This window comes from Coffea eugenioides, chromosome 4 (assembly GCF_003713205.1).
Source record: "Coffea eugenioides isolate CCC68of chromosome 4, Ceug_1.0, whole genome shotgun sequence".
Taxonomy (NCBI): domain Eukaryota; kingdom Viridiplantae; phylum Streptophyta; class Magnoliopsida; order Gentianales; family Rubiaceae; genus Coffea; species Coffea eugenioides.
This window is the reverse complement of record NC_040038.1, coordinates 3219668-3236111: the sequence shown is the minus strand read 5'-3', so window position 1 is coordinate 3236111 and position 16444 is coordinate 3219668. Positions and strand designations below refer to the sequence as shown.

Sequence of the window (16444 nt, the reverse complement as noted above, 5' to 3'; positions counted from 1 at the left end):
AAAAAACATAAAGATTGATTGAGTAGACATGCTGTTTGCGTGTATCAGATTTGTTTGTCAAGTGAATTGCAGACAGCAACAAAATCTTCTTTCCAATCGGCCGATGGCATCAGTTGAGTTGCCTTAGTTATGCTCAAAATTAAATCTTCCTTTCCACAGCATTTTCACCATGCTTCCTTTTTGCACTGCTGAATTTACTTAAAAAAGGCTGTTGGTTGCAGAATTGGATGCAGAAGAACAGAAGTTTGTAGATTGCAAGCGTTCAAATTGAAAGTACACTAAAAATAAACCGAGTTTGTCCGGCAGTGATTTTGCTTTGCTTACCCTCCCTAACCCAAAATCCTAAAACCAGCTGAACTCACAAGAGGAAAATGTAATAAACTAAAGATGAACCACAGAGAAGTTGAGATTGGCCATACCAGATTTCAACGATCACATGCCATGTCTAACGGATTCAACAAAAAAAAACTTTATTCAGACTGCCACAAATCTCACACCTTGACAGAGAAAATAATACTAAAGTAGTCAGCGGCGGAGCCATTTGCTTTAATTTTTATCAGTTTGTGTATTTTAATAGCAATGGAAAAAATTGAGTACTCCTATTCCTATAAGAGAGAAACTATGAAAGAAATTTTTGTTGCTTAGGAATGGTGATGTAATGAGTGATGAGGACTGGTCAAAATATCAGGGGAAAACATGAAAAGAAGATGGTGTGTTATAAACTTGAAGGGAGGGGGTAATCTTGAAATTAAATTTAGCAAAGCTGACGTGGCTCCGCCACTGTAGTATACTGTGGATTGTTTCCGCGGCCATAAATCAGCTAAACCAGAAATGGTATCAATAATATCATGTGTGTGTAAGTCAGGTTCGGATAGTCTCGGGATAGCCTAGTTAGATCCTGAGATCGTGTGTTCGAATCACCTCTTTATCATTTGTATATTCTGGAGGGGCCGGAATGCACAGGCACAGAGAGATTAATCGCACAAAACTGCAGTAAAGAAGGTGAATACCTGATTGCAGCATACATCTCAATTAAGCAAGCAAACAGATGTGCGGATGCATAGGCCTGAACCACCAGTGGTAGTGTGTGATATTAAAAGGATTCAATTGTCACCAGTGGATTAATCTCAAATCATTTGCATCAAGTCCCATGATAGTGTGAAACTAAGTAGTCATGCTACTACTAATATTCTGTAGTACCAAAAGGCCAAAGGCCGGAAGCTCTGGCGGCCAGCTGATTAGTTGAAGTTAGATAACCTAAAACCACCAAGAACCTGTGACTAGGATTAAACGTGTACTCTATAGATATATATATATTTCATACTCGTGAGCCTGTCAAAAATTCGACCCAATGCTATTTTCTTCAGATGCCACAGTTGATACTTCTTCTTCGAATGTGATTTCTAGAAACTTGCATGAAAATAGGTGATTCTGTTTTCTTTCGCTAGAAGACCGACAGTAAACGCAAATCCCAATGGCATTGGTCGAGACGATAATTTGACAGAAATAGATCCGTTAAAGCTGGAAAGATTCTGAATTGAGCTACTACATTTGTTTCGTAGTTTGTACACTGAAAACAACTTTAACAAATGCTCCGAAATATTTCTGACAATATTCACATATTACATCCAGCAGAAGAAACAGAATTATCCCCCCCGCCAGTCTACAAGAGTACAACAACCTGGTCCAGAAACTAACCACAAAAAAAAAGACAAAAGCATTAATTTTGTTTTAGTTTTTAGCTCCAAAAATTCTTACACCTCATCCTTTCTGTTCAGCTGAACAACTGGACATCTGACAACCGACGCCTCCTACAACCTAATCCCATAAATAGGAGGCCCCGCCCCACCAGAATGTCCCATCTCCGGCCACCGGAAAAACACCAACTTTAAATGACTCCCCACATATACACTGAAACATCCGAATCACATCGTACGCTTACCGGCATGCTTGGGAGGTCTCCGACGAGTCTTTTCAGGTGGTGGTTTCCCAAAAGCACTGCAAGTGCAAAACCCACATGCCGAAACCTTCGGAGACGGCGGCTCTATCGCCGGAGACACCCTACCAGTGCGATAACGGGGTCCGCCGCCGTTGGATCGGCTCCTCTCAATCGATCCAACAACGGTTCTTGGTGAAACCCGGGAGGCGGCGACCTCTTCTTTGGCTTCTTGCTGGCCGTGGGGTTGGGCTTGTAGTATTTCTTGTCGAGGCTGCTTGTCGCTGTTATCAGTAGTCCCGGAGTGAAGGAGGTGGTGGTCTTCTCTTTGGTTGGTGGGTTGCGCCGGCTGCTGACCCAATTCACCTGATAGAAGCTTGTCATCCCATACTAGACCTGAGGAGCCTTGTCTTCTGAATGATACAGCAGATCTTTGTAAACCAGCCATCCTCTTTTGTTTCGCTAACGTTTGAGAGTCGTTCAATCTTTTTATTCCCCCTTTCTTCCTCTTTAATATGGGTGTGTGTGTGTGTGTGTGTGTCGAGATCTTTCTTTAAAACTCGTTAGACTTTACTTACACCTAACTCTCTGTGTGTTTGTGTTTGTGTTTGTGTGTGTGTGTGTGTTACACTTTTTCTGTACTTGTATAAAAGGGGAGTTGAGTGCTGGGGAGAGGGGGGAGGAAGTCGGGGTTAGAAAGGAAGATGTGAGATCACAGTCCACAAGTGAATGGGAGGAGCATGTGACATGGATTAGTTGGAGGAAGAGGATATGGGAGGGGCAACTCAGTCAACATACCTTTTCTCTTTTTTAATGATTACTCCTATCAATTGCTGTCTTTTATTATTTATATTTATATACAGGACAAAGTAAAAAAATATACTAAATGCATTACCACATATAGCACAATTGTCTAAACTTAAAAGAGTTCTTTTGGATTGCTATTTTTTTAAATTTTTGCAAAAAAGTTATACTATAATAATTTAATGTATATGAGGTAAAAAAATAAATAAAAAATAAATTTATGAAAAACATAAAAAAAAAATTAACTTACTTATGGGAAGGATAAAAACGTTCATACACTTCATTTTCATTTTTAGTATTTTAATTACTCCTTCCATCCGCAATTTGATAATCCAATTTTTCTTTTTCATTCATTTCAATTTATATTCCACTTTGCAATTGAAAAATATACTTAACTTCTAATTTTTTAAAATATCCTTATTTAATGTATTTTGTTATCTATGAGTGTAACCAATCTTTTTCTTAATTGCTTAGATTCATACCTTGAATGGTGCAACTTTCCATAGAATTATTGTTGTGATTAATATAAAGGTATAGTAATTAGTCATATTCCTATTAATATAAGGGCATTTTTAAAACAAATGATAGGTTGGATTTAGCCTTTTAACAAAGTTAACTAATTTTTTAAACAGTGTGAAAAAAGGATTATCAAAGTGGGATGGAGAGAGTTTTCTGATAAATTCAATGAAAAATAAGAAAGTATTTTTCTAATTCATATGGTAAAAATGTCAAGTGATTACTGTTAACAAACAAAGGGTTGGCATTAATATTCTGCTTATCGGTAAAACCGAAGTTGCTCCTGCTTGTTTAGTTTAAGATTTTGGATAGGGTATTATTTAAAATATTATTTGGAATAATTACTGTAACACTTTTTGTGATGTGATGTATGTGAGATAAAAAAGTGGATTAAAAAATGTGTTTATAATACAAGTGAAATATTATGGTTGTTTCCACAAAAAAAAAAAGGAGCTGAGAACGGAAAAACCAATCTTGACTAGAATCGTCTGCCCAATCTCTCCATCTGGTGGAAAATTTGTCCGGGGATCTAATTACACCAATCCGCATTCATACCACGTGGCATAGGGTTGCTTCGTTTCAGACATTATTTAGATTGGATAATTATCCCCAAAAAGATTATGAATATTATTTTATACAATACAATATACTTTTTTATAATTTTTTATAATTTCATTTACATCAGAAAAAGTACTATAATAAATAATTAAAAGATTTCCATTTCAGCCGCGCCCTATGTTAATAGCAAAATTACATCCGGAATCCCCCAAAACCAAACTGACAATCATTTCAGTATATTTCATCGACCTGTTAGTGCCGGTATTAAGCTCAAGTGGGAGCAAAAAATATAAGCTGAAGTGGGGCATTCCCAGTTGTTACTACTTCATCCTAGTAATTTTTTTTTTACAAGCTTAATGGCGAATAATTAATGTCGGAATTTATTGTTATTTATAATTTATAACCTCCAGATAAGAACAAAACAACCCATTCATTATTGAACTTACTGTTTATAAAGAGATCGTGACTTGGTGGCTACTACCTTGACCAAGGTCCTATTGTCTATTTGATGCAAAGCCAATGCCGAAATACCTTTTTTTTTTTTTTCCTTCTTTTGATATAATTAGTGACGTCACCTTTCTACGATTGCAAAAGAAAAGAATAAAAGACTAAAAGAGTAATTAGTGCTGTCATCAATTAAATCTCGACTATCATGCTGATGCCATTAATATAATAGTTTGATAGGAAGGTAAATGAGCTGACCCTTGAAAATAGTAGACAACTGTATAATTGGCTTGTCCTCGTTGATTGTTTTGTTTGATTATGAATTTTAATTTTAGATAATCAGTTTTATGATATTTTTGATTGCTTTTATTTTTATTACTAATTTTTTAATTACTAAAAAAGTTAAAATGCATAATCATTCAAAGAGTAAATTTTGCTGATTCTGATTACTCACTATAATCACCCAGTATGAGTGTTTGGATAGTGTATTATTTGAAATATTATTTGGAATAATTACTGTAGCATTTTTTGTGATGTGATGTATGTGAGATAAAAAGGTGGTTGGAAATATAAAAAGGTGGGTTGGAAAATGTGTCTATGATGCAAGCGAAATATTATTTGGGATAATTGAGGTATCCAAACAAACCTTGTATAGTATTATTTTAGGATTTATTATTTACAATTAGAATTTATAAAATTTAAAGCAACCGAGAACAAGGCCAATGATTACCTGTTATATGCATAATTTCATTTTAATACTCTATTTTTTCAAAGTCAATATCGTATTAATGTAGTATTCTGTTGCTGATCTGTAAGAGTCAAAAGTGCCGAACTAGATTGCATGGTGACTTTGTTGCTTGAGCTGAGCCTTCTTTTCCTCCTAATATTTTTCCTCTGTGGAAGAAAAGAAACAAAACTGGCAAAGCTAACTTTCATGTTGCTTGGTGAAAAAAGCCATCATTGTGTTAATTATTTGAAGCATTATTTTGAAACAGATGCAATACAAGGAATAATATGAATAAATCACAGGGGAATAGACTAAGAGGCTTTGCATTTATCTGCATTAGCCGTTTCTTTTAGCTAATGAAAATTTCCGGGGATTAGGATAGGGGAGAATTTACTGTAAATGTGACGACAATTATTAGTAAAACGTAATGAATGTAAATATGCTTGCGGGTTTAAGTTTCAAATCTCAAATATTCACATGATTTATCAAGATTTCATGGGGAGACATTTAACAAGTAACATTAATAAGCCCGTTTGGATGGTATGATTTGAAAACTAAATTTCAAATATTCTTCCGCTTATATTAATATAAATACAATTTTTAACTATCTTTTTTATTTCACATATATTATGTAATAATGACAGATATTATTGTGTATTATTTCAAATAATTTATTCTAAATAATCTCGCGTCCAAACACGAGTTTCTTTGCAGTAGTCCTAGTAGTATACGACTGGTCAGGTTTCTTTTTCCGTGATTGTATTTTGCAAGTAATGAGTTGTTGGTTTTGTCATTTGTGAGCTGGTTGTCATCGTTCTGAAACCAACAAGCGAAACATGTCATGGAGCCCAACCTAAGCTATTAACTATGTCATTTTCACAAGAAAATATTTAAAATTTTAAGAGTATTAATGGCCTAGAAAGAGTAAAGATATATTAGAAGTAACGTCAAGGAGTTTGACATTCCTTAAATAAGTTTTCAGATTTAAATGTTGTGAATGGAAAAAATATATAATGTTGAGAGAGTCACCCTGAAAAGATCCGATAGCGCTTGATTCTGAATTAAAGAGGACTGAATGTGATTATGAACACAGGATGTTTATCCCACCAAAAAAAAAAAAAAAAAACCACCACGATGCATCTTGTAAGCAGTACTACTCAAGCGTTGCACAATTTGTATAAATCTTATACCGTGTCTAGCAAGTGAGTTTTTTGGATGTTTATCTAAAACTTTACTGTAAGAATTTTTAAAAAAAATTTTGAAATGTGTAAATATTTTAATATTTTAAAGTGTATAGTTTAAAAATTTTTACTGTAGTTAAAGTTTTTAAAGAATTTGTAGCAGATAAACTTGACAAAAAAACTTAGCTGCTAAATGAGGCCTTAATTCGGGTTTCTCCGTGTGGTTTGTAAACGATATAAAAGCCAAAGAAAATGTCAATTTCACTTTGGCTGACAGGTGGTGGGCTACGAGAAGACACCTCAAATGTGCGTAGCGACGTGTGAATTTCATCCAAATCTAGCTTGACAGACATCACAATCAGCAGCACACTGGTACAAAATAGCTCCATTTACTTCCAGAATTGTAACTTCTATTTTGCAATTTATTTTTCTTGTTAGGCAGATGAATTGGAAATTTTGGGACCTCGGAAAATTATAATCGGCCTGCACGCTTATGATTCAAGCCTTATAATGTTTGTTTATCTTGTCATGCAGCTTTATGATCGACTACTCATAATTTGGGGCTTTGAAGTCGGTGCGGCGATATTCAAAAAGGAGTATAGGCGTAGTACGTTGGGCACCCACACAAGTCAATGTCAACTTGGTCATCATCGCATTATCAAAAAAGCTCAAAAGATAAAATGATGGGAAAATCAATAGGTCTAAAGTCTCGTGCTTTTTGGGATTAGGTTCGATGGACGAGCTGCCCCATGATTGTATTTGTGAGTACCTGGTTTTATGAATTGTGAAACACTTCAAATGCTCACATGTGCTCTTACATTTTCATGACATGAATTTGAGACAAGCGTGTGCGAATATATATATACACTAGAGTGGTTCTGACTGTGCAAGGCACAGCCAATGCCCAATCTATTGTGTAACAAATATTGAAAAATTTCTCGACATTCTTATTTTTAAACTTGGTGCACAATTGTATCTAATTCTTATTTTAAATTAGAAATAAATTATCCATTTGAAAAGGTTCAAAATTCTGATCAGACTAAATAAATATAATCATTCATCTAAATCCAATAGCACAACCAATTTCCAACCTATTGTGTAGAAAATATAATTCAGAGCACCTAAATTGTAAGTAGTGACAATTCTTATGTAGATGTATGTCATGTAATAAGGTGTTTACCATAGCTCACGCCCACCTATTAAAATTGAAGAAATGTTGATTCTAACAATATTATATTAGGTATGAACATTATTTTTTTATTTTTATTAATTGAAATACCAACCTAAATACTGTTGTTATTTGCTGTTCTTTTTTCTTTTTAAGTTTAAAAATTTTTTAAAAGCATTTTTAAGCTAGAGGATTAAAGTTTTAGCTGAAAAGAAATCCGATATTAGAGATCCTTGTAGAAAATTTTATTAAGTTCAGTGATTTTGTGGTATAATTGAAAAACTTTTGTGGATTGCGTGCATCATTGGTCATCAGGTTGTAAACATAGCGTGCCAAATACGTTTACTGGCAAGATGTGGAAAATATTAAGTGCGTAAATTATTGCTTTCTAGCAGTAGCATCTCTCCAATGAAAATCAAAATATCCTATACTATGTAGTGTATGTTGCATCTGTAAATGATCAAAAGATCCTATACTATGTTGCATTTGTAAATGTTTAATCAATAAGAGTAAGAATAAAGAAGCAAAGGTAGAACCTTACTTCTTAAATGAAATTACATAATATCCTTTCCATTTAAAAAGTATAAAATTCATATACCTTTACAATGAAGATACCAATTTCTGGGGATTGCATTTATTCACCTTCTGCTTAGAATATTATTTTTTACATGAAAGAAAAGGAACATTTATACAACGGAGAAGAAAATGTAAAAATAGCTTTCAGTAGAATGATTGCTTCCATGGCAGCTAGCCATCTGTAAAACAGAGAACAAAGAACACAAATTGCTTTTAGTAGAATGGTTGTCCCCATAAAGAGAAGTCATTCACTAAATTTCTTAAGAGTTAGAAAAGGGGGAAAAATCTTACCTTCAAGCCAACTTCAAGTAGAAGGAACAGAATTCTCGAGACAGGAAATTCAAAAAAACCCAAATCCTCCAATACTCTCCTACAAACTTTCCATGTCGTCAGTCATAAAATAAGAAGAGAAAAAAAAAACTAAAAAGCAATGCATTGAATGTTTAGAGAATGAAAAAAATTACTCAAGAATTTATTTTAGTCATTAGAGTAATATCGAAAGGATCAAAACATGTCGTAATCATATTTAAAAATGGGGCTAAATTTGTATTAAAAGTTTAGAAGAACACATTCAGGCACACTGAAACTAATAAAATAGGAAAAAAATGAATTTTGACAATCAAAACCAAGACTCAAATGTATCTATAAAAGTCAAGCAAAGAAGAAAAGCATCCCCATGGCTACAAAGTCGGCTGTAGTTAGAGGATAATATTCCCCAAAATGCCATCCTGTAAGAATTATCTATAAGATGAATCCGAAGGCTACGCATCATTTGGGGAAAATTTTGCAAATTTTTTGGCCAAGAAGTACAACCTAGTCTAACCAAAAGTTCCCCATTTTCCTCATTACAAGTAGAATTATCCTGTGGGTAAGCAAATTCTGAGCAAGAAATTACAAAAAAAAAAAAATTTATTTGACATTGAATAAAGGAGAAGACACCATCTGCTAAAACAGTTGAACTGCAGCTTCTTCCTTTCGTCTGATGCGAGGAAAAAGAAATAGACGGAAAAGAAACAGGAATGAAGCAGAAAGATGGTAGGCTAAAACTAAAAGTCAAAAGAAGCAAAAAGTGATAGTACAGATGAAGAAGGGAAAGACGCGGATGAACAGGAAAAAAAGTGCAGGTGAAAAACCAAAATTTAGCCCAAATAATGAGCTACTGTTCTGGAAGCCTATTATGTTTAGAAGGGCAAACACGTAATTTTAAGTAAAAGAAAAAAAATGCCCTAGAATAGTTATCAACTGCTTAGATCAGGGTACACTTTATGAGGTTATTGCTAGAAAAAAAAAACACAATAGTTGCTTCTCTCCCATGTTTTGCCACGTGGATCAACGTGGGAGAAGAAGGCTTAGGTTTTTATATATATGTAAGATATGTGTGTGTTTTGTCTTCATGAAGAATAAATGAGGAGTAAAATGCAAAGTCTAATTGATGTACTCAATACTCGTTGAGGAGAAGAAAATTTTCCAATATTGTTCCCACAAAAAAAAAAGAAAGAACTTGCAAAAAATAATTGACGTGTAAATGGGTTTCAACCCTTTCAAAATCAATTATATCCGTATATTATATTTGCTTGGGGCCAATAGAATGAATCAATGGAAATATAGGCCTCTTCTATGGATTTTTTTATTAATCACCCCTCATAAGAAAATAGTTTGGAATTGACTGATCTGGAGAAATAAGTTTAGAATTCAGTTTGAAAGGTTATTAATTAGAATTGTGAAGTATTTGCTTCGGTTAAGTATGCTTTTGATGAATTTCGGAATCTCATTTCTAATCTATTGATTGGTTGCGCCTTGGTTAAGTATTCAAGGAGTTAAATCTAGAAAGTCATTTGTTTGTTGTCGAGATTGATGAATTAGTCATTGATGAATGGCCATGATATTAGTTCGGAATTGACTGATCTGGAGAAATAAATTTGGAATTCAGTTTGGACGTTTGTTAAATAGAATTGTGAAGCACTTGCTTTTTGACTTTTGCTTAATTTTGCTTCGGTTAAGTGTTGCAGGAGTTAAATGTTGTTTGTTGTTGAGATTTTTTGAATCACATTAGTAATTGATGAATGACCATGCCATGACATTAGTTCCGAATATCAATTAGAATTGGGAAGTACTTGGCTTTTGAATGACTTTTGCTATTCGCAGGACTTTTTAGGATGGATTGGAATAACTTCAAGTCAAAAATTTCCAAATATCTACTTCTTTGAAACCAACTTCAAGCAGGTTTAATGAATGCAGGGTAGGACGAAAACCTTGGTGTAGCGATGAAACCTCTTGTAGAACAGTTAGCTACAACAGAGATAGAGTGTAAGAAGTTGCTGGTTGAGGGGGCTAGCAATTTGGTGATGCTAACGGACAACACAAACGTGCTTTGTGTTTACTATTTCTGCATTTGGTCAAAGTGTGCTATAACTTGCATTATTTCAACAGCAAAAGTTATACCATTGTTCCGGGTAACTTTTGGATCTCGTGTTGTCGAAGAGGGATCTATCTATAAAGTCATTGCAGATTCAAACAACTCATTGACAGGCTGTTAAACTTGTGCAATAATAAATACCTATTCAAACAAAATATAATTTCTATAGAGAGTGATAAGTAGGATCGAATCCACAGGGATTGAGATTATTTGTCTCTTTTGAAATTCAAACTAACAAAGGGGGGTTTTTCTTGGTAATAATTAAATGGTTCAAATAAAAATAAATAGTCAACTAAAAATTAAATGACAAATTATTAAAACCAAATTAATAATAACTAAACTCTAGTCAAGAAATAATTTCGGCAATAGTTTACCTAATTGATCATCGATGCAGAGATAATTCTAATTATTGACTAATAAATAAATTATAACTGCCAAACAAATAATGACAGTCAACTCCTCCTTACTGTGTTGGTGATTAAGATACGTCCGTTAATCATTACTCTAATCGAAAAATAATCTTAAGTACGCCCGTAAGATTTAATTTTCTAATTGCCTTACATATTAGAGGAGATCTATTCTAACCAAATAACACACTACCACGGTTATTTTAGATTAACCCGCATATTCCCCTGACACAAATCCAATCATGCCAGTTGTCATTATTTTAGAGCAATTAAACAATTACGGATTTAACGCTTCAATTGACATTAAATTGCTAAATTAATTCAACGTCTTTATTTAGAATACTCAATTAATAAAATAACCATAAGCACCACAATCAGAAAATATGCAAATACTAGTAAATAAGAGTAATAAATAAAATTAATTCGATCTCACAATTTTTAGATGAACCAAAACCTCCGTTGTTCCTTTATTAGAAAATGGAGATTTAGTTACGCATCCTAGAAGAAATTCCGCCAGACTCCATGGAACCTCGCTGCAATTAGTTTTCCTCTAAAACTAATAAAAGCAAGACAAATTGAGAGGCCAAACTGCCGTTCTCCCTATTGTGACAGTCCCCACACAGATGATCATAAGAAACCTAAATGGCTACCAATTAATAACAAATTCGACCTCTCATTTCAGCAACTAAAACTAGAATTCTAATTGAAAAACATAACTCCAAAAATAATACCAATTGTTTTCTAAATAAAATATTTAAGAAAAATGGTAATTTCCTAATCTTCCGTCAATAATCCACGTAGACTTCATCTTGAATTAGAAAACTTGCGGTTGACAATCAATTACAAGAAAATCATCCCTTTTTAGCAGTTTTTATTATAACGCCCTATAATTAATACAAAACACCAAATATAAGTAGAATCTATCAATTAATACAATATTTGGTAAAATAAAGAGGAAAATAATCATAAAATTAATGACAAAAATGTAACAAATAACTCATTTAATGTTCAACCTATTGACTTGGAAAACATTGATGGTGGTGATGCTACTGATGGTGATCAGCCAACCCTCCCCCCTGATAATAATGGCAAGGCATCTGCTGAAGTTGCATAAAACATTAATCTTGTTGATGGAATTGATCGGCCAAGGCTTGTCGAAAGACTTTATGGGATCCTTCAGGACTGTGATTGGTTCATTGCTAGTTGAAAATCTATCCAAGACCAACTTTCTTCTGAGTTTGGAGTAAATCTGGATAGTGAGAAAGCTTTTTTGAATGAGCACATTGATTCCGTTAAGGCACAACGCGATAATGATTGTGAGAATACCAATGATGGCTTCAAGGATGATGCTATTGAAAATGCAAATGGTTTCGATAGTTGTGTGAGTTGAACACTAACTCGTGTAGGACTCTACTTACCACTAAAGAGTCAAAAAAAATTTTAATTTGATTATGCCTTGTTAGTAGTGCTGCGGTGGTAAAGAAAGGATGATATCTATCATTGCACTATTGTAAAAGTCGGGTCATAGTCGCTATTGTTATGAGTCTTTCTTGCCAGTTTGATATTCATCTTGATCTACTGTTTGACAACAAGTAGATCAGGACAAGATACAAAACCATAACCAAAAATACTGGTAATTTTAAGGTGGAAAAGTAAAACGAATGGGAACGGTTCTATATATAATTGCAGTTCCTTCTACAACCTAAATTGCAACCTGAATTGTTTGTTGCAACCTGGTAATCAACCACGAGGAATCGAAGAATTACAGACGAATCTACAAAAAAAATGTAATTCTGTGAACATAAAATTTAACATTGCTATCACAAAAATTGCAAAACCTTATGGAAACCCTAATATTCTTGCAGAATATATAGCTGGGCAATTAAAGAATAGAGTTTCATTTCGAAAAGCAATGAAAAAGGCTATTGAATTAACTGAACAAACAAATACAAAGGAAATTCAAGTCCAAATTGCAGGTCGTATCGACGGAAAAGAAATTGCACGCGTCGAATGGATTAGAAGGGATAGGGTTCCTCTACAAACCATTCGAGCTAAAATTGATTATTGTTCCTATATAGTTCGAACTATCTATGGTGTATTAGGCATAAAAATTTGGATATTTATAGACGAGGAATAATAAATAAACTTTGACTTTTCCTTCTATATAATTTAGAAAGCTAGACCTCTTCATTCTTTTTCTCAAAACTAGTTTTAATTCTATAAGGTTGAATAAAAATTCGATTAATCATTTGAGAAAATTGCTATGCTTAGTGTGTGACTCGTTGATTTTTTTAGGGTTAGAACTCAAAAAATTGGCCCCCTAATAACCAACCCATCACTTCGCATTATCTTGATCTAAAGCTAAAGAACCAGTTAAGATGTGACCGATATATCACATCCTTGCAACAACTGAAATTTTTTTTATGTTCTTGCAAAAATAAATATGATTTTAAGTTAGAAAGCAAACTAGAGAAGAAAGCTGTGGATAAATGAAAGGATGAAAGAAAGATAAAAAATATCTATGATATAGAATTTCAATATATAAGGTCTATGAGTGATCTCATAAAAGGCAGTGTAATAAAGCATTAATACTGATTCATCCATAATTAAATGACTCTTCTTATAGAACATTTTATAGTAGAACATTATAGAATAAAACAAAAAAAATAAAGAGCTTCGAGACAATAAAGACTAAGAAAATTGATTCAAGAACAAATTTCATTACTAAGCTCCGTTATAAAATTTGGATCTAAACATTAAAGTAAGAAGTGATAGGAACGATGGAAACTGTGAATCCAAAAGATTTTATTAAAATGAATCTTAATAATTCGCCAGTCGGGATGGCGGAACAAACCAGAGACCAATTCATCTATTCTGAGAAGTAACGAGATAATCCTAAAATTGAAATGGAAGAGTAAATATTCGCCCGCGAAAACTTTCTTTTTTAAATTCCTAAATTTGAACGATAAAAAAATAACAATTTATAAAAAAATAACAATATGATTTCTAAAATAAAATGTAACAAACAATTTTGATCTTTGGTAATAGGATTGAAGGAGGTGAATTTGGATCAGTTTACAAAAGTACTGGATTATTTGGTGATTCATTGCAAGAATGCTTATATATTGGTCTTTTATTGGATTCTCAAGGCACATGCTGAGAGATAAATTGTTCTTACAATTCTTTTTTTCTTATATGCTCTAAGCATACACTTCCTAATAGACAAGAGATAGCTATGAAGAGGCTATCTAAAAGTTCAGTTCGAAGAATTTAAAAATGAAATTCTCCTGATCGCAAAGCTTCAACACAAGAATTTGGTACGAGTACTGGGCTATTGCCTGGAAGGAGAAAAGAAGACTCTTATCTATGAATGTGTTCCAAACAGAAGTCTTGACTACTAATGTTATAAGAATACACAAACAAAAATAACTAAAAAAACATCCTATCCATACAACATATCAAAAATAACTTACAAATACACACACACAAAATTTTAAAAAATAAATTCTACAACATTTTTTACTATCACCACCCTCACCCACTACCACCAATACTCATTTCTTACCACCACCCACCATCGTTGCCACCCCCTCCCTTCTCCTTCCTCAACCCCTCTTCCCCTTTCCTTCCTTTCCCTGCCACTCTCGGGCCCTCCCCTCCCTCTCTCGATCTAGTCTCGATCAGAGGCCGTGATCTAGTTGTGTGTAGATTGCGACTAGAAGGTTTAGTACTTTTTGGTCGCGATTTAGCCTCGACCAAATCGAGAGGGATAGGGGAAGGCTGGGAGTGGAGGGGAAAGGGATGGGAGACGGAAGAGGGAGGGGATGGCTGTGGTGGTGATGGTTATGAGTAGAGGTGTCAAAATGGGTGACTTGGGCGGGTTTGGGTTGGGTAAAATGGGTAATGGGTATAAGTGAGTCAACTCATTTATACCCATTTAATTAGATGGGTATAAATGGGTAAGTCAAAAAATGAATTGGGTAACCTAATTACCCATTTATAACCCATTTATTTTAACTTTTTGTAAACTTGCAAACTAAGTTATCAATTTATACCACTCTTTGTACCCATCATTAGTTTTAAATATTTACTTATATTGTTCAATAAACTTAATTACCAATTTTTTTTCATTTATACTCTATGTCACAAAATTACCTATTATTTAATAATTGAATAATAAGAATATAAAAATTTGAACTAAGTACTATAAAAATTAATATAAAAACTTAATCCAAATATTTTGAACCCCTAACATTTTTTTCATATATAAATTTAAAATTTCATTTTATAAAGATAAAAAAATAGGCTAAAATTTATCATAAATTGGTAATGCTAAAAAATGAGCAAGTTAACAAACTAAGAGAAAATAAAATAATAAGATAAAACCAACAAATAATAATAATAATAATAATGAAACAAAAGTAGTTAACATCATGACAAAATGAAAATTTTGAAAAAAAAAAGGTGGGGGAAAAGAAGAGACTTGGGGGGAAGAGAATTCTAAATGGGTTAATTGGGTTTGATGGGTTATCCAATAATACCCATTTATTAAATTTAGTTAATGGGTATTATTGGGTAACCCATTTATACCCATATACAAAAATTTAAGATACCCATACCCATCTATTCATGGGCGGGTATGGGTAAATTTAGTTAAGTGGGTTGATTTGCCACCTCTAGTTATGAGTAGTAGTATTAATTTTTAAAAAGTATTTTAATTTTAAAAAGTACTTCAAAATATATTTCAAAAATCCCTCCAAAAATATCTACAGTAAAAAGTTTTTCGTATACACTGTTATAGTAAAATATTTCAAAAACACCTTAAAAAACAATTAATCCAAATGAAGCCATATTTTTTGTCTGTTTTAATCCGTGCTTCTATTTTTCTCTTTTTCCCTTCTAATTTCCTTTCATTAGTGACCACATTAGTAAGAAATACCTCATTAAATGCATCAAAGCATACAGAAATGATGAAAGATAGTAACCCTGTGGAAAGCTTTATCATACTTTGCGAGGTTAACGAGGAAGTTTTTAGTGTCATGATGATATAGGCAAAGACAAGCACTAGACAATGGACTGGTCAACACAATATGAGATCATAGAAGGAAGGTTCAAAGACTTCTTTATCTACATGAAGACACACTACTTAGAATTATCCATCGCGATCTAAAAAGGTCAATGCTATACCAAAATTCACCATCTTTGGATGCAAATATTCATATTTGCATCTAATAAGATGTTGCTAGATAGGCTTACTCCGTGCTCAAGAAGACATTGAGGAAAGGCCTAACATGGCCACAATAGTACTCATGCTCGACAGCTCTTCATTTTAAGGCAAATTCTTGAAAACTTTCAAGTGACTGTCACTTGAAAAGGTATACAAGATAATCAGAACATAATTTGCTGCAACTTAGCGATACTCTATATTAAGACTTTTTTTATGGTTTTTCACCAATAGGAGCATGAAGCTGGCCCCTATACTTTACTGTTCCCCAGCTCACTTCACTATTCTGTTCTTCGTTGTAACTTTTGATTTAGGTATTCAAACATTCAAGAAGAGTTGCACTCTTGCTCTCTTTTCTCTCTAAACCACAGGAGAAAAAAAAGAACTCATGCTCTAGTAATAGCAGCAACTAAAGCTATCTATGTTTAGTACTTTCCCTATAAAATTAAGGACTTGTATAAGCAGATGGTAAGCTTACATGAAAGGA

The 16444-nt window shown here is 33.4% G+C and overlaps 1 protein-coding gene across 1 annotated transcript; it reads right to left on the bottom strand.

The window, feature by feature from the left end:
* Positions 1-1518: 1518 nt before the first annotated feature.
* Positions 1519-2710, bottom strand: LOC113768218 (MAPK kinase substrate protein At1g80180-like). The gene has a single exon (XM_027312486.1). The coding sequence runs from the start codon at positions 2382-2384 to the stop codon at positions 1926-1928; it is 459 nt and encodes a 152-aa protein (XP_027168287.1). The 5' UTR covers positions 2385-2710; the 3' UTR covers positions 1519-1925.
* Positions 2711-16444: the final 13734 nt, after the last annotated feature.

Excerpts from the sequence above, each read along its gene's own strand:
- LOC113768218 (XM_027312486.1), bottom strand. The coding sequence starts at position 2,384 with ATGGCTGGTTTACAAAGATCTGCTGTATCATTCAGAAGACAAGGCTCC.